The following is a 17,747-nucleotide window of genomic DNA, read 5'->3' on the forward strand; positions in this document are numbered from 1 at the left end:
TTTATTTCCATTATTATGGGAGACAGATCAAAAAGGATATTGCTGCAATTTATGTCAGAGAGTGTTCAGCCTATGTTTTCCTCTCGGGGTTTTATAGTATCTGTTCTCACATTTAGGTCTTTAATCCATTTTGAGCTTATTTTTGTGTATGGTGTTAAAGAACCATCTAATTTCATTTTTTTACATGTAGCTGACCAGTTTTCCCAGCACCATTTGTTGAAGAGACTAGACTGTCTTTCCACCATTGTGTGGTCTTGCCTCCTTTGTCATAGATTAATTGACCATAGGTGTGTGGGTTTATTTCTAGGCTTTCTTTCCTTTTACATTGATCTATATATCTATTTTTGTGCCAGTACCATACTGTTTTGATGACTATAGGTAGTATAGTCTGAAGTCAGGGAGCCTGATCCCTCCAGCTCCTCTTTTCTTTCTCAAGATTGCTTTGGCTGTTCGGGGTCTTTTGTGTTTCCATACAAATTGTGAAATTTTTTTTCTAGTTCTGTAAAAAATGCCAGTGGTAGTTTGATAGGGATTGCATTGAATCCGTAGATTGCTTTGGGTAGTAGAGTCATTTTCACAATGTTGATTCTTCCAATCCAAGAACATGGTGTATCTCTCCATCTATTTGTATCATCTTTAATTTCTTTCATCAGTGTCATAATTTTCTGCATACAGGTCTTTTGTCTCCTTAGGTAGGTTTATTCCTAGGTATTTCATTCTTTTTGATGCAGTGGTAAATGGGATTGTTACTTGAATTTTTTTCTGATCTTTCATAGTTAGTGCATAGATATGCAACAGATTTCTGTGTATTAATTTTGTAACATGCAGCTTTACCAAATTCATTGATGAGCTCTAGTAGTTTTCTGGTAGCACCTTTAGGATTTTCTATGTATATAGTATCATGTCATCTGCAAACAGTTACAGTTTTACTTCTTCTTTTCCAATTTGGATTCCTTTTATTTTTCTTCTCTGATTGCCATAGGTAGGACTTCCAAAATTATGTTGAATAAAAGTGATGAGAGTGGACATCCTTGTCTTGTTCCTAATCTTAGAGGAAATGCTTTCAGCTTTTCACCATTGAGTATGATGTTAGCTATAAGTTTGTTGTATATGGCCTTTATTATGTTGAGGTATATTCCCTCTGTGCCCACTTTCTGGAGAGCTTTTTTTTTTTTTTTTTTTTTTTTTTTTGGTACGCGGGCCTCTCACTGCTGCGGCCTCTCCCGTCGCGGAGCACAGGCTCCGGACGCGCAGGCTCCGCGGCCATGGCCCACGGGCCCAGCCGCTCCGCGGCATGCGGGATCCCCCCGGACCGGGGCACGAACCCACGCCCCCTGCACCGGCAGGCGGACTCCCAACCACCGCGCCACCAGGGAAGCCCTCTGGAGAGCTTTTATCATAAATGGGTGCTGAATGTTGTCAAAAGTTTTTTCTGCATCTTTTGAGATGATCAGATGGTTTTTATTCTTCAGTTTGTTGATGTGGTATATCACACTGATTGATTTTCAGACACTGAAAAATCCTGGTATCCCTGGGATAAATCCCACTTGATCATGGTGTATAATCCTTTTAATGTATTGTTGGATTCAGATTGCTAGTATTTTGTTGAGACTTTTTGTGTCTATGTTCATCAGTAATATTAGCCTCTAACTTTCTTTCTTTTTTTTTTCCTTTTTTTAAAATATTTATTTGGTTGTGCCAGGTCTTAGTTGCAGCAGGAGGGCTCCTTAGTTGCAACTCACCAGCTCCTTATTTGCAGCATACAGGCTTCTTAGTTGTGGCATGCAAACTCTCAGTTGCAACATGCACATGGGATCTAGTTCCCTGACCAGGGATCAAACCCAGGCCCCCTGCATTGGGAGCACGGAGTCTTAACCACTGCACCACCAGGGAAGTCCCATCATGTAATTTTCTTTTTGTGTGTGGTATCTTTGTCTGGTTTTGGTATCAGGGTGATGGTGGCCTCATAGAATGAGTTTGGGAGTTTTCCTTCCTCTGCAATTTTTTGGAACAGTTTCAGATGGATAGGTGTTAGCTCTTCTCTAAATGTTTGATAGAATTCGCCTGTGAAGTCATTAGGTCCTGGACTTCTGTTTGTTGGAAGATTTTTAATCACAGCTTCAATTTCAGTGCTTGTGATTGGTCTGTTTATATTTTCTATTTCTTCCTGGTTCAGTCTTGGGAGACTGTACCTTTCTAAGAATTTGTCCATTTCTTCCAGGTTGTCCATTTTATTGGCATATAGCCACGTGTAGTGTCTTATGATCCTTTGTATTTCTGTGGTGTCTGTTATAACTTCTCCTTTTTCATTTCAAATGTTATTGATTTGAGGCCTCTCCTTTTTTTTTTTTTTTTTTTTTGTGGTACGCAGGCATCTCACCGTTGTGGCCTCTCCCGTTGCGGAGCACAGGCTCCGGACGCGCAGGCTCAGCAGCCATGGCTCACGGGCCCAGCCGCTCCGCGGCATGTGGGATCTTCCCAGACCGGGGCATGAACCCGCGTCCCCTGCATCGGCAGGCGGACTCTCAACCACTGCGCCACCAGGGAAGCCCTCCATTTTTTTCTTGATGAGTCTGGCTAAAGGTTTATCAGTTTTATTTAGCTTTTCAGAGAACCAGCTTTTAGTTTCATTGATCTTTGCTCTTACTTCCTTTGTCTCTGTTTCATTTATTTCTGCTCTGATCTTTATGATTTCTTTCCTTCTGCTAACTTTGGGTTTTGTTTGTTCTTCTTTCTCTAGTTGCTTTAGGTGTAAGGTGGGGTTGTTTATTTGAGATTTTTCTTGTTTCCTGAGGTAAGATTGTATTGCTATAAACTTCCCTCTTACAACTGCTTTTGCTGCATCCCATAGGTTTTGGATCATTGTGCTTTCATTTGTCTCTAGGTATTTTTTGATTTCCCCTCTTATTTCTTCAGTGATCCACTGGTTGTTCAGTAGCATATTGTTTAGCCTCCATGTGTTTGTATTTTTTATAGTTTTTTTCTTATAGTTTATTTTTAATCTCATAGCATTGTTATCGGAAGATGCTTGATATGATTTCAGTTTTCTTAAATTTACCGAGGCTCGCCTTGTGGCCTAGCATGTGGTCAAACCTGGAGAATGTTCTGTGTGCACTTGAGAAGAAAGTGTATTCTGCTGCTTTTGGATGAAATGCTCTATAAATATCAGTTCAGTCCATCTGGTCTAATGTGTCATTTAAGGCCTGTGCTTCTTTATTGATTTTCTGTCTGGATGATCTGTCCATTGATGAAAATGAGGTGTTAAAGTCTCCCAGTATTATTGTGTTACTGTCGATCTCTACCTTTATGCCTGTTAGTATTTGCCTTATATACTGAGGTGCTTCTATGTTGGGTGCATATATATTTACAGTTGTTATATCTTCTTCTTGGATTGATCACTTGATCACTGTGTAGTGTCCTTCTTTTTCTCTTACAACAGTCTTTATTTTAAAGTTTATTTTGTCTGATATGAGTATTGCTACTCCAGCTTTCTTCTGATTTCTATTTGTGTAGAATACCTTCTTCCATCTCACTTTCAGTCTGTATAGGTCCCTAGGTCTGAGGTGGGTCTCCTGGACACAGCATATATATGGGTCTTGTTTTTGTATCCACTCAGCCAGTCTGTGTCTTTTGATTGGTGCATTTAATCCATTTACATGTAAGGTAATTATCAATATGTGTATTCCTATTGCCATTTTCTTAATTGTTTTGGGTTTGTTTTTGTAGGTCTTTTTTCTTCCCTTCTTCTTTTGTTCTCTTCTCTTGTGTTTTGATAACCATCTTTAGTGTTGTGTTTGGGTTGCTTTTTCTTTTTTGTATGTGTATCTATTGTAGGTTTTGGTTTTGCTGTTCCTATGCAGTTTTTGTTTGTTTGTTTTTACTTATTTATTTTCAGCTGCATTGGGTCTTTGTTGCTGCGTGCAGGCTTTCTCTAGTTGCGGCAAGCGGGGGCTACTCTTCATTGCAGTGTGCAGGCTTCTCATTGTGGTGGCTTCTCTTATTGCAGAGCACGGGCTCTAGGCATGCAGGCTTCGTTACTTGTGGCACATTGGCTCAGTAGTTGTGGCTCACGGACTCTAGAACACAGGCTCAGTAGTTGTGGCGTACAGGCTTAGTTGCTCCACAGTATGTGGGATCTTCCCGGACTGGGGCATGAACCCATGTCCCCTGCATCGGCAGGCAGACTCTCAATCACTGCGCCACCAGGGAAGCCCTCGCATGCAGTTTTGATACAGCAGTCTATGTATGTACAAGGTTTTTTATTTTTTAAGTTGTTAGTCCCTTTCCCACTTAGAGGAGTTCCTTTATCATTTGTTGCAAAGCTGATCTGGTAGTGCTGAATTCTCTTAGCTTTTGCTTGTCTGTAAAGCTTTTGATTTCTTTGTCAAATCTGAATGAGATCCTTGCTGGGTAAAATATTCTTGGTTGTAGTTTCTTCCCTTTCATCACTTTAAATATATTGTGCCACTCCCTCTGGCTTTTGGAGTTTCTGCTGAGAAATCAGCTGATAACTTTATGGGAGTTCCCTTGTATGTTATTTGTTGTATTTCCCTTGTTGATCTTTTTCTTTGTCTTTAAGTTTTGTCGATTTGATTACTGTGTGTCTCGGTGTGCTCCTCCTCGGGTTTATCCTGCCTGGGACTCTCTGCACTTCCTGGACTTCGTTGACTGTTTCCTTTCCTATGTTAGGGAAGTTTTCAGCTATTATCTCTTCAAATATTTTCTTGGGTCCTTTCTCTTCTCCTTCTGGGACCCCTATAATGAAAATAAATGTTGGTGCATTTAATGTTGTCCCAGAGGTCTTTTAGGCTGTCTTCATTTCTTTTCATTCTTTTTTCTTTATTCTGTTTTGTGGCAGTGATTTCCACCATTCTGTCTTCCAGGTCACTTATCTGGTCTTCTGCCTCAGTTATTCTGCTATTGATTCCTTCTAGTGTATTTTTCATTTTAATTATTGTATTGTTCATCTGTTTGTTTGTTCTTTAGTTCTTCTAGGTCTTTGTTAAACATTTCTTACATCTTCTCAATCTTTGCCTCCATTCTTTTTCTGAGATCTTGGGTCATCTTCACTATCATTATTCTGAATTCTTTTTCTGGAAGGTTGCCTGTCTCCACTTCATTTAGTTGTTCTTCTGGGGTTTTTATCTTGTTCCTTCATCTGCGACATAATCCTCTGCCTTTTCATTTTGTCTAACTTTGTGATTGTGGTTTTCGTTCTGCAAGCTGCTGTAGTATTGTAATTCTTCTTGCTTCTGCTGTCTGCCCCCTCTCAAGTACTTTTTAATGTGAAACATGTCCTTGAAGTTCAAAATAGCCATAATTACACATAAATCTGATTTTAATGTAGGAATTAATTTGCTATTTCACAGTTGTCACAATTCATTTCATAAAAGTAGTGTAAAGTTAGACTTAAAGTTTACTGTACCTCATAGTGCCTGCATGTTATGCTGCTCTCTAAAAGTTTATTTAATAGCATCTCCATTTAGCTAGTTGTCCAGGCACCATTGAGAGAATAATTTACCCTTCCTAATCATTTTCAGTGATGATTAAGTTAGTGTTTAAATCCATCTCTCAGTGATAAAATCATCTTATGTCTCTGTACTGCCTTATATTTTCCAGAGCTACCCATATGTTATTTTTGTCATTTAATGTTCACAATTAACCCCATGAAGTATATCACACAGGTACCCCATTTTGCAGATGGTAAAACTGAAACATCAAGAAATTGTGACCAGTTTGGTAAAGGAGTTGCCTGACTCCACTTTCAGTTATGTCATTTTCTGTGGATCCCTTCCATGTGCCGTCTTATTTACTTCCTGCAGGTTATGTACCTAGCAAAATTGAACTCTTTCATCTCGTGCCTTTTTTGTTTTAAGCTCTGCTGTTGCTTACTCTCCTATAGGATCTACTCTTAGTTGTTATATGCAAAACTGTTTTCTTCTCTATTTGCAGCTTCTGGAACAAGCCATTTTGAACATTTATGTAACTATCTTTCCCTGCCAAACAACTTCATTTGCCTTTTTCAAGAAAATAAGGAGATAATGAAGGTACTGATTGAAAGGTAACGATTATACACTTTTCTTCTTTATATTGGAATATACATATATGGAAACAAACCAGTTTATCACATATTTTACAAAATTCTCAGATAGCCTGGCAGAATTCAATCCATGTGATTCAAAGTATAATTATTAGGCCTTCTTAGTTAAGAATTTACCTTTATGGTAAGATTTTTGCCAGGCCTACTGAATAGCATAAGCAGATTTGCCTGGAAGGAGAGTAGTGGTGGAAATGTTTATTTCCTTATATTAACTTACTTGTTAAGTACTATGTTCTGTAGATTTTTGAAACTGAAAGAAACCTTAAAGGTTATCTAGTCTAATAGATAGACTAGATAAACCTTAAGGGTTATCTAGTCTAAGCCTCACTTTATTTTTATTATTTTATTTTATTGATTGATGGCTGCTTTGGGTCTTCATTGCTGCGCGCGGGCTCTCTCTAGATGCACTGAGCGAGGACTACTCTTCATTGCGGTGCATGGGCTTCTCATTGTGGTGGCTTCTCTTGTTGCAGAGCACAGGCTCTAGGTGCGCGGGCTTCCGTCGTTGTGGCACAAGGGCTTCAGTAGTTGTGGCTCACAGGCTCTAGAGCGCAGGCTCAGTAGTTGTGGTACACGGGCTTAGTTGCTCCATGGCATGTGGGATCTTCCCGGACCAGGGCTCGAACCTGTGTCACCTGCATTGGCAGGTGGATTCTTAACCACTGCGCCACAGGGACGCCCTGTCCTCACTTTATATTCGAGAAAACTGACGTCTAGAGAAATTGACCCATTAATCATGTCAAGTTAGTGACTAAGTTAAGAATAAAATTTGGCTGATCTACCCACAGAATGGGAGAAAATATTTGCAAATCATATATCTGATAAGGGAGTAATAGCCAGAGTATATATATCTAGATTTCCCACATCTCAGCAACAAAAAAGCAAACAACCCATTATAAAATGAGCAAAGGACTTCTCCAAAGAAGATATACAATATACAAATGGTCAATAAGCACATGAAAAAATACTGAACATCACTAGTCATCAGGGAAATGCAAATAAATATCACAGTGAGATACTACTTCATACCCATTAGAACTGCTGTAATGAAAAAGGCAGACATTAATAACACATGTTGGTGAGGATGTTAAGAAACTGGAATCCATGTACACTGTTGGTAGGAATAGAAAATGGTACAGCTGCTCTGGAAAACAGTATCGTGATTCCTCAAAAAGTTAAACAGAATTACTCTATGATCCCGTAGTTTCACTTCTAGGTGTATATTGCAAAAGAATTGAAAGCAGGAACTCATAGAATTTTGTACACGCATGTTCATAGCAGCATTATTCACAATCGCCAAGAGGTGGAAGCAACCCAAATGTCCATAAACCAATGAATGGATAAACAAAATGTGTTATATACATTCAGTGGAGTATTGTTCAGCCTTAAAAAGGTAGGAAATTCTGACACATGCTACAATGTGGATGAAACTTGAAGACAGGCTAAGTGAAATAAGCCAGTCACAAAAGAACAAACATTACGTTTCTATTTATATGAGGTACCTAGAATAGTGAAATTCATAGGGACAGAAAATAGAATAGTGGTTGCCAGGGGCTGGGAGTGGGGGGAGGAATGGGTTAGTGTTTAACAAGCACAGAATTTCATTTGAGAAAGCTGAAGAAGTTCTCGAGACAGAGGTGGTGATGATTGCCCAACAACGTCAGTATACTCAATGCCACAGAACTGTACACTTAAAAATGGTTAAAATAGTAAATTTTATGTTCTGTGTATTTTACCACAATTTAAAAATTTTTATTTTATATGAGTGTTTTAGCTCTAGATTATAAGAGCTTCTCATTGATTCAGACTGTTTTGGTTTTGGTTTGTTTTTTTTGGCCACAGTGCGTGGCTTGTGGGATCTTAGTTCCCTGACCAGGGATTGAACCTGTGCCCTTGGCAATGAGAGCACAGAATCCTAACCATTGGACCACCAGGGAATTCCCCAGACTGGTTTTTCAGAGTTTGCAATTAGTGGGGTTAATAGCAAATTTTAATATGTTAAGCATTGTTGCTTTTAGAAAAATCAAAGGTCATATTCTTCTGATTTTAAAATATGATAGGCAAAATATGTGGTATTCCTCTAAGCTTCTTATGAAGAGATAAATATAATAAGCCATGAAGACTGTTTCTCTCTTACTGGATTTAGAGAAGAAAATTTTTTAGTTCTAACCCTTCAAAAGTAAAAAAATTTTTTTTCTCCATTTACATTAAAGTTGGTGTCATAACATTGAAGTTAAGAGATACCTGGAAGGTGAAAGAGACGCTATAAGGTAAGCTGAAGATTGTCAAAGACTTGGTTGGAGGCAAGAAGTAGGAAGGAAGCAGGATATAAGTGTACAGTACAGCCTATTGTCCTGATAATTCATCCTGAGTTCTTCAAGTAAAAATGTGAACCCTAAGGCCCTATGTTATTTAAGCATGCATTTTAAAGTTCTTACTGTGGCTTTTTGCTGCTGTGGTAGTGCCCAGTCACTCAGATTCAGTCTTCCTTTATTTATTTTGACTAAGTTAAGAGTTTCCCTGTCATTGTTACAATATGTCCTCATATTAACTGGGTTTTTTGTGTGGTTTTTGTTTTGTTTTGTTTTAGCTATCCAAGAGAATCTAACAAATTAATAGACCTTCCAGAGGATTACAGCAGCCTCATTAATCAAGCGTCTAATTTCTCGTAAGTTTTTATATTAGCTTATTGAGCACTTCCTACCACTGGAAACACTCACTTCTCTACACAGAATTTGAAGGATTTTGTCATTGTTCTCTTTTGTTTGGGTAGGGAAATCATAACATCAGTAGTACCACCTAACTTGTACTACCAAACTTGTAAAAAGCATGATTCCATGTTTCAGAATAAGATATGAGAAAGGGGGTGATGAGGGACAATGTTGATTCATTAGAGGTTATCTAAACAATTTGTACTTTAAATAACACATTAACTACAAACGGTTATATTCCTAAGCAGTTATTATTTTGCATATATTATTATTATTTTAAGCTTTAGAATAGCATTGTACATTATCCTGTAGCTTTTTTCACTCAGCATTGTTTGTAAGATTTACTTATACATTTGACACTTTTTTTTTTTTTTTTTTTTTTTTTGCGGTACACGGGCCTCTCTCTGCTGTGGCCTCTCTCATTGCGGAGCACAGGCTCCGGATGCGCAGGCTTAGCGGCCATGGCTCACGGGCCCAGCCGCTCCGCGGCATGTGGGATCTTCCCAGACCGGGGCACGAACCCGTGTCCCCTGCATCGGCAGGCAGACTCTCAACCACTGCGCCACCAGGGAAGCCCGACACATATTATTTTTAATTCATCAGTTTTCATAATTGTGTAGTACTTCATTATATGATAGTGGCAGTAATTTTTTTTTAATTTTTAAATTTACATATTTTTTCCTCCTATTGATAATTTTATTTCTCTTTTCTCCACTGTTGATTGAGTGTTTCCAGTACATGGTGTTGGTGTATACGTGAGATGTTACCTATTCTAGAAATAAATTTGCCTTGTTCATAGTCTGTATGCATCTTCAGCTCTACTTGATATTGCAGAATTTTTTTCCAGGGCAGTTTTACCACCCTTAGCTCTTTAGCCAGTCTTTTAGAGCCTTGACTTGTGCTTTTTTATTTCATGGAGGTGCCCCAAATCAGGTGGTGACAAGAGCAGAGCCCCAACTCTGTGCCTTGTATGTGGAACTCTGCTGTGCTCCCAGAGCTACTGCTGTCAGACGGAGTTGGAAGGGGAGGACGTGGGAGCTTGCACCGCCCACACCTACTCCTGTGGTTCTGGGGTAGGCATCTTCCTGAGGTAAGGCCCTGGAAGGAGCTTTCTAGCTTTGGATCTGCCACATTAGACATCTCTTGAGGGGTGGAACAAGAAACTACTACATTGCAGAGATTTGAGGCCACTCTTTTATACATTTGAGGGAAATGGGGAGCCTTGTCTCCACACAGCTCATATTTGGTTCATGCTAACTCTGCTGCTCTTTCATTATCATTTCCATCCCCATGACAATTCTGTTCTTTCTTTGTGCCTCATTCTAATGTGAAACTTCTAGCTATGTTTGGTTTTCTACCCAAGCACAGCCAGAATTACTCCTTTTGTTGTATCCTCATGGTTGGATTCATACATATCACAGGCTGATATATGTAGTTGTACACATTCGACAACATACAGCAAATACTTATCAGTGACTCTGTAATGGATATTGAGAATGCAGTAGTCAACAAAGCATATGAAAATATCTGCCTTCATGGAGCTCAGTTTCTGGTGAGGGAGATAGAAAATAAAATAACAATTTAGAAAACAATCCATGCAGAAGAGAAAAAATAAACTAGGGAGGGGAATATGAAAAGGCAGCTGGAGAGTTGAATTTTAGATAGGGAACCAGGGAAGGTTCTCTGGGAAGGTGACTTGAATAAAGACCTTAAGAAGTGGGGAGAACATTCTAGGCAGGGAGCAGCAAGTGCAGAATTGCTGGGGAGGGTGCCTGCCGTGTTCAAGAAAGAGCAAGGACAAAATTCATCAAACTGTCCTGTAAAAATGGTTTAAAAAAAAAAACTATCCCTCAATAAAATTTATTTAAAAAAAAAAAAAAAGGAATTCCCTGGCAGTCCAGTGGTTAGGACTCTGTGCTTTCACTGCTGAGGGTGCAGGTTAAATCCCTGGTCAGGGAACTAAGATCCCACAAGCCGCACGGCATGGCCAAAAAATAAAGAAAGAAAAATTTAAAAAGAAAAGAAACAGCAAGGAGGCTGCTGCTATTGCAGTAGTGAGCACAAGGGGGAGAGTCATGGGCCTGGTGTGTCCTAGTGAGGTCTCTGAGTGAGATGGAAGCCATCGCAGGGTCTGACGGAGAGAAGTGACCTGAGTTTGAGCTCCTTTGGGGCATAGATCATATCCACATCTTAGTCATCTTAGTACCCCTCCAGTGCCTGACAATTTCTTGGATATGATAGGTTCTCAATAAATGTTGAGATGAGCTGAATTGTTGACACCAGAAAAAGTTAAGCAAACCTCTCAAAGGGATCAGGAGACACATTTTTATTAAAAACCCTTAGGAGAGGGCTCCCCTGGTGGCGCAGTGGTTGAGAGTCCGCCTGCCGATGCAGGGGACACGGGTTTGTGCCCCGGTCCGGGAAGATCCCACATGCCACGGAGCAGCTAGGCCCATGAGCCATGGCTGCTGAGCCTGCGCGTCCGGAGCCTGAGCTCCACAGTGGGAGAGGCCGCAACAGTGAGAGGCCCGTGTACCGCAAAAAAAAACACACACACACACAAAAAAAAAAAAAACCTTAGGAGAAATGTAAAAGTAGCATTTTACCTTATTTGGCATATTTCAGAATTCTTTTAGTCGTGTAGAGTATTCCTTTGTGTTTCAGGTCAACCTAGTTCGTAATGTTTGTGTACCTTTTATTTTCTTTTTTTAAAAATTTTTGGCTGCATTGAGTCTTCGTTGCTGCATGGGCTTTCTCTAGTTGCGGCATGTGGGCTTTCTCTAGTTGCAGCGAGTGGGGGCTACTCTTGATTGCAGTGCATGGGCTTCTCATTGCAGTGGCTTCTCTTGTTGTGGAGCATGGGTTCTAGGTGTGTGGACTTCAGTAGTTGTGGCATGCAGGCTCAGTAGTTATGGCTCATAGGCTCTAGATCGCAGGCTCAGTAGTTGTGGTGCACGATCTTAGTTGCTCCACAGCATGTGGGACCTTCCTAGACCAGGGATCGGACCCATGTCCCCTGTATTGGCAGGCAGATTCTTAACCACTGTGCCACCAAGAAAGCCCTGTGTACACTTTTTTTTAATGAATAATTTCTTCATAATAGTGGTTGATACATAAATAACTACTTTATGTTTAGAAGTAGTTAACTTTCTCACACTTAATTTTTTAAATGCCACTAATATATGAGCTGTCAAATCCTAATCCTAAATGTCCCTCCCCCTCCTTATATTGGTTACAATACAATCCTTTTAGTTATTTTTAAACTTAGGCAGGGGTGTTGATACTTTTTCAAGTGTCTCTGCTATAAACGCCATTTCTTCTCTTCCAACAGTGGTTTTGTTTGTTTATATTTATTTATTGATATATAGTTGATTTATGATATTGCACTGGTTTCAGGTGTACATCATAGTGATTCAGTGTTTTTTTGTTTTGATTTTTGCAGGTTATATTCCATTATAGGTTATTACAAGTTATTAGGTATAATTCCCTGTGCAATACAGTAAATCCTTGTTGCTTATCTGTTTTATGTATAATAGTTTGTGTCTGTTAACCCCATATTCCCAGTGGTTTTGTTTACTTTTATAAGACTTCAGTCCATTTGGAACTGAATCCAAACCTTGGTTACTAATGTATAAATGATCTCTCTACAGAGTACGGGAATGTCAAGTGCTATTTTTAGCTGGCAAAACCAAAGGCTGTTTTTATTCTCCTCCTTACCTTGATGACTATGGGGAGACTGACCAGGGACTCAGGTAAGGCCCGTCCTGGGGAACTAGGTGTGACTGGCTCTGGGCCACCAGAGCCTTCAGCATGGGGTGAACACAGTGAACCTTGTGGTCATGAAGCCTGCCTGCTAACTGCCTGGAGGGTTAGCACAAATGGCTGTTGTCTGTGGACTCTTCCAAGGAGGCTACCCTGGCTATCTGGTTTGACATTCCCATTCCCAGCCCTCAGAGTGTCATGAAGGCCATCAAGATATATAAGGGGAAAAAATGGGACAGAGTGCAACTTTTTTCCATTTCTTACTCCAGAGAGCTGTTTGAATTGTCCTGCGGCATCCACAGCATCAGAGCACTGCAGGGATAGCTCTTTGTAACTTGTGCGGCTTTGTATGGGAGACCTGGTCCTCTTCAAGTGATATAAAAGAGCAAATCTTGATTGTTATGAGATGTGCTTATCTTACTACATAAGAACCTGAGAGAACAAAGATTTAGAACATATAGAGCAATACAACAGTATTTGAGGCTTAATCACTTCTACTTTGGTAGCTTCTGTTACATCAAAAGCAAAATGCTAACAGTAGTTCCTTCAAGCACTGTTAAAGAACTTTCAGACCATTTCTTTTTGCCCAAATGGGATAAAAGTCTTAACCTAGATGTAACTTCCCAGCCTTGGGGAGCAGAAGTTGAAGGCCTGGAAACCAAGGCAAGATAAGTAGATGGGCTCCTCAGGCACTTGACTGGAAGGATACGGGCTTGTGCCACCTGTTGATGGTTCTTACCGTTGCTCTGAGAAATGTGGGCTCTTAGGAGGAAGAGCTCTGGACGGAGAGTCAGAGGACTGGCACTCTGAGTCAGGAGCCAAGGCCCCAGGCGTGCACTCACCAGTGCCTGTGCTTTGGTTAAATTAGACCCCAAAGTTATTCACATGTTTGCTTAGACTTTGTAGCTGAAAGACAGTACTTAGAAGAACATTTTCACCCCTGCAATTTTTCCATCCTCTCCCCTGCCCCTCCCAGTTTTACGTTTTACCAACAAAATGGATAATAAATGCATGGTTTTAGCCTCTCAGCATAAACCCTCCTGCTCAACCCCACCCCCAATTCCTCACCCCAGTCTGAGTAGGTGTAGCTTGTGTTCATTTTCCTCTTCTTTTCAGCACTTACTCTCCTTCAGCTGCTCCTAGCAAACCGTCAGAGCTAACACATTAATAGCCACAGGCGCCTGCCAAAGAGAAATTCTGCAGAGGATCTAAAACCAATAACTTGTAACTTTTCCTAAATCAGGAAAGGTTGGAGTATAATAGATGAATAAACCGAATGCATCCTGAGTGACATGTGTCTTCTTTCTAGACGGGGAAATCCTTTACATTTGTGCAGAGAGCGATTTAAGAAGATTCAGAAGCTCTGGCACCAGCACAGTATCACGGAGGAAATTGGACATGCACAGGAAGCAAATCAGACACTGGTTGGCATTGACTGGCAACATTTATAATTACTTCACTACCAAATACATAAATTTGGATTTTTGTAACCCACTTCGCTTTTCAAGAAAGAGAATAGGAAATAGGTTCTACTGAACTTGAAAATAAATTCTTTATTTAAGCTTTTCTTCCCAGTTTTATTTTTATAGTTTCTGGCTCCAGAGACTGATGAAAATCATCTTCTGTCAGCAGATTTTCTTGCATCGTTTGCTGTGTACTTCAGACGTAACTTCTTGAATTTTAGAATCCAGGAAGGAGCTTCTCTTCCTGAGCTGGGCTCAACCCCTTTGTGGGCATCTGACTGCATTTGACTGTTCCCAGTAGTCTGAGCCGTGTCACATTACTGAACACAGGGAACTCCAGGCCTGAAACTGATGCAACAGCAGCAGGAAACGTCGTCTCTGGTCTTTTGGGGTCACACTTCCTGATCCCTCTCAGTGACTCTCAACGTTGGGCCTGGGTCAGTGTCCCCACAGCTGATGGGAACCTACCTCTAAGCAAAACAGTGGATTTCAAAAGTGGCATTCCCTTGTCTCTACCGGCTGTGAGGGGGTTGGGGGACTCTCATGCTGGAGGAACCTGTGGGAAGAAGGAGAGAAGGTGGTATCTTTGTGTGCTGGGTGATTTTCAGGGCTATACAAGGTGGGATCCCCCGCCCCTTCCCCCCCCCTTTTTTTTTTGCAAGACTTTTTGGCTTTGAGGAAAAAAACTCATGTTAAAGGGCTTATTGAAAACTTAAGAGTATCCTAATTTTTCAGATGATATAGTCTCTTATTTCTAAGACTAAGTTGAAAGAGTGTATACATCTAGAATCAAACACTAGCAAAAAAATGAGAATTCAGTGTTTTAAAATTCCCTCACCCCCACCCCTTCCAGCATTTCCTGGAATAGGTGAATTGCTGTTTACCTGCTGGCTCACTTAGTACATTTCTGGGACACCTGTGTGCCCAGGCTTTTTATTATTTTTAAACATTATTGTTCTTACTAAGAGGTGCCTTCCTAGAATGATAGCCGCTTAGTAAAATAGTTATAACCATGACATGCCATGTACCACTCTTGTGTGATACACATGTGCTGAGAGCTTGGGTACATGGAGAGTGATGGCAGATTTGGTGGAAGAATAAATACAGAGCCTCTCTGAGGTGAGGCTAAGGGATAAATGAATAATTAGAGGCTTTTGGATTTTTTTTCGCCAATGAAAATAACCCTTTCACTCAGTTTTCTTTGAATTCTGCATCTAAAAGTTCCATCCTGCTCAGCTTTACACACTCCACGGTACACCCAGGAGGAAGGTTGGAAATCCAGACTTTCAGCTAAAGTAAGTGGAGATGTAGAAGCCACACTCACTGCTTCTCCAGGGTGGTGTGTGAAGAACCCCTTCCTCTGAAAGGATGACCTTGACCCTTCTTGCCTGGGACTGAGTCACCCATCTGACAGGAGGCGCTTCTCACCCAAGAGGAAGAAAATCTGCTTTAGAACACAGCGCTCACCCCCCTTTTCTGGCCTTCCTTCCATTCATAAGATCTGGTGGTATGGACTGTGTGGATGGCATCGTGATTTTAATGTTTATTTTGGCCTTTGTCACATCCTCATTCCTTTAGCTTTTAAGTTCAGCTTCTTTGGGCTTTTCTCCAGTTGTTAACCAAGCTTAAATTTAGAATGATAAGACCAGGCTTCTCCCTCTGTAGTTGAATTATAAACATGTTCACCAAATCATAACAATACTTCAACTTTCAGAGCTGATTTCATATAAGCCTGTTGTTAGCAGAGGGTGTCCCTGGATTCCATTCTCTGAGAATGTCAGGGAGTCTGAAAGAAAATGAATTTACATGAGATAGCAACACATGAGCCCTTTTATCTTCTGGTGTGTGTATCATTAATCTAATTGTCTTCCCTAACTAACGAATCATCTTAGTCTTATGATTTGTTCCGCATGTATTATGTTTATTGTAGAAATGTTTATATAACATTATATAAACATTTAAATGTTTATATAACATTAAAGCTTTCCATATCAGGGAAAATCATATCTGTTTAAAAAATTGGCTATAACTTTATTATCTGTGGACAACTTGTAAAATTTGGAATGTAGCATATGTAAAAAGTTTAAAGATATCCAAATAAATGCTTTAGGTGTTGACATTACTTTGCATCTGCCTACATTTTCTTTCTGTTTTGTTTCACACAGTTAAATGCAGTGGAGGAGTTCCACATGTCACCTTGCTATAGATAAAGTGGGACACCTGTATTAGCTTAAAATTTAAGGTGCTTATATTATTAGTGTCAGTTATGGCTGTTGGCCAAACGATCTTGACCTTCTGAAGAAAGCTTGATCATCATTTCAGCTGATTAAGTTTCATATTCACTGACTATGACAGCTTGTGACCTTTCTGAACCACTGTGAACTTCAAATCACTGGGAAAGCAGGGCACTCGAAGTCTCTCCCAGCTCCAAGTCATTCCCTCCAAGAAGGTTTAAACTCTTCTTGCTTATCCTTACGTAGTGATCTCCAGGTCCCTGTTCTAACACACTCCCCAGGCACTTTCTGCTTAGAAAAGACACATGTACGAAGGAAGCTACATCCTATATTTGCAAGGGAGTCATTGCCTATAAAAGTTCTGCTGTGCTCTTGAAAATCCTCTTAAAGGAAAGCATCAAACTAAAAACACTAGGTTTCTCTGTCTCCTGGTCATTAATGCTGCTCCTAGCTAGCTTACTACCTTCCCTGTTCCTAATGTCATCAGCTCCAGGACTCATTAATTCCCTCTGACATGCTCCTTCCTTGCTTTATCCCTACTTTTGTTTCTTGAGTCAGGTTTATTGACATTTATTTTCCAAATAGTTAAATTCACCCTTTCTAGTGGATGGTTTTATGCATTTTGACAAATGCATACAGTTGTTTTAACAAGCCACACTCAAGAATAGAACAATTCCATCACCCCAGGAAGTTCTCTCATGCCCTTTCGTGGGCACCTTCTCCCCCCATCCTGACCCTTGACAACCATTAATTTTTTTCTGTCCCTTTGTCTTGCCTCTTCCAGAATGTTATATAAATATATCATATATGTAGAGTTTTGAGTCTGGCTTCTCTCTAAGAAGACCGATGCATTTGAGAGCCGTCCACGTTCCTTTTGGTTGCTGAATCGTGTTGCATTGTGCAGATGTATACCCAGTCACCAGGTAAAAGACATTTGGGCAGTTTTGGGTGGTTATGAATAGAACCATGACAAACAATCCTATTATAGCTTTTTGTATGGACCTAAGTTTTCATTCCCATCAGGTAAATAGCTAGGAGTTGACTCATATCTTAATCCACTCTACACCATCCTCGCACTTTGACTTTGCTGCTTACTTATACACATCCTCTGATTTGAAGGACAAGATATAATGCCATCAGGAGTTAAGGGCTGATATTTCCTCCCTTCCAGCCAATCTCATGTCCTCTGAACAGTGAGAGAGCATCCGCTCTCCCCCTGAACTTCTGTGTTATTCCCCCACATTCCTAGTCCTTAACACACTGTGCTGCTGGCTTGCCACACTGACATCAGGAGCCTTTTTTTTAAATCTAGTAGCAGGTCAGAGACCATAAATGTCATAGTGCCGCCCTCTCCCCCCACCCCACCCCACCCCACCCCCGCCCCCTGGCTAAGCTGCAAACCTGCTGACCTAGCATTACAGGTGCCGGAAGAGGGGAGGCGGGGGAATGTGCGAGCAAGCCCCTAATCTTATTAACC

The 17,747-nt window shown here is 40.5% G+C and overlaps 1 protein-coding gene across 10 annotated transcripts in view; it reads left to right on the forward strand.

Moving 5' to 3' along the window:
• UBR2 (ubiquitin protein ligase E3 component n-recognin 2) overlaps positions 1 to 16,158 on the forward strand; it is a 114,786-nt gene extending 98,628 nt beyond the window's left edge. For 6 of the 10 annotated variants that reach the window (XM_067006224.1, XM_059075623.2, XM_067006227.1 and 3 more), the window contains 6 exons: positions 5,953 to 6,061; positions 8,314 to 8,370; positions 8,691 to 8,768; positions 9,731 to 9,901; positions 12,462 to 12,563; positions 13,883 to 16,158. In XM_067006224.1, the coding sequence (XP_066862325.1) occupies positions 5,953 to 6,061; positions 8,314 to 8,370; positions 8,691 to 8,768; positions 9,731 to 9,901; positions 12,462 to 12,563; positions 13,883 to 14,024 (659 nt within the window). In that variant the 3' untranslated portion in view covers positions 14,025 to 16,158. The remainder of the gene's footprint in view (positions 1 to 5,952; positions 6,062 to 8,313; positions 8,371 to 8,690; positions 8,769 to 9,730; positions 9,902 to 12,461; positions 12,564 to 13,882) is intronic. The other 4 variants (XR_010835098.1, XR_010835099.1, XR_010835100.1 and 1 more) reach the window with 2 other exon arrangements.
• Positions 16,159 to 17,747: the final 1,589 nt, after the last annotated feature.

The sequence above is a fragment of the Kogia breviceps genome, chromosome 10 (assembly GCF_026419965.1).
Source record: "Kogia breviceps isolate mKogBre1 chromosome 10, mKogBre1 haplotype 1, whole genome shotgun sequence".
NCBI classification, from domain to species: Eukaryota; Metazoa; Chordata; class Mammalia; order Artiodactyla; family Physeteridae; genus Kogia; species Kogia breviceps.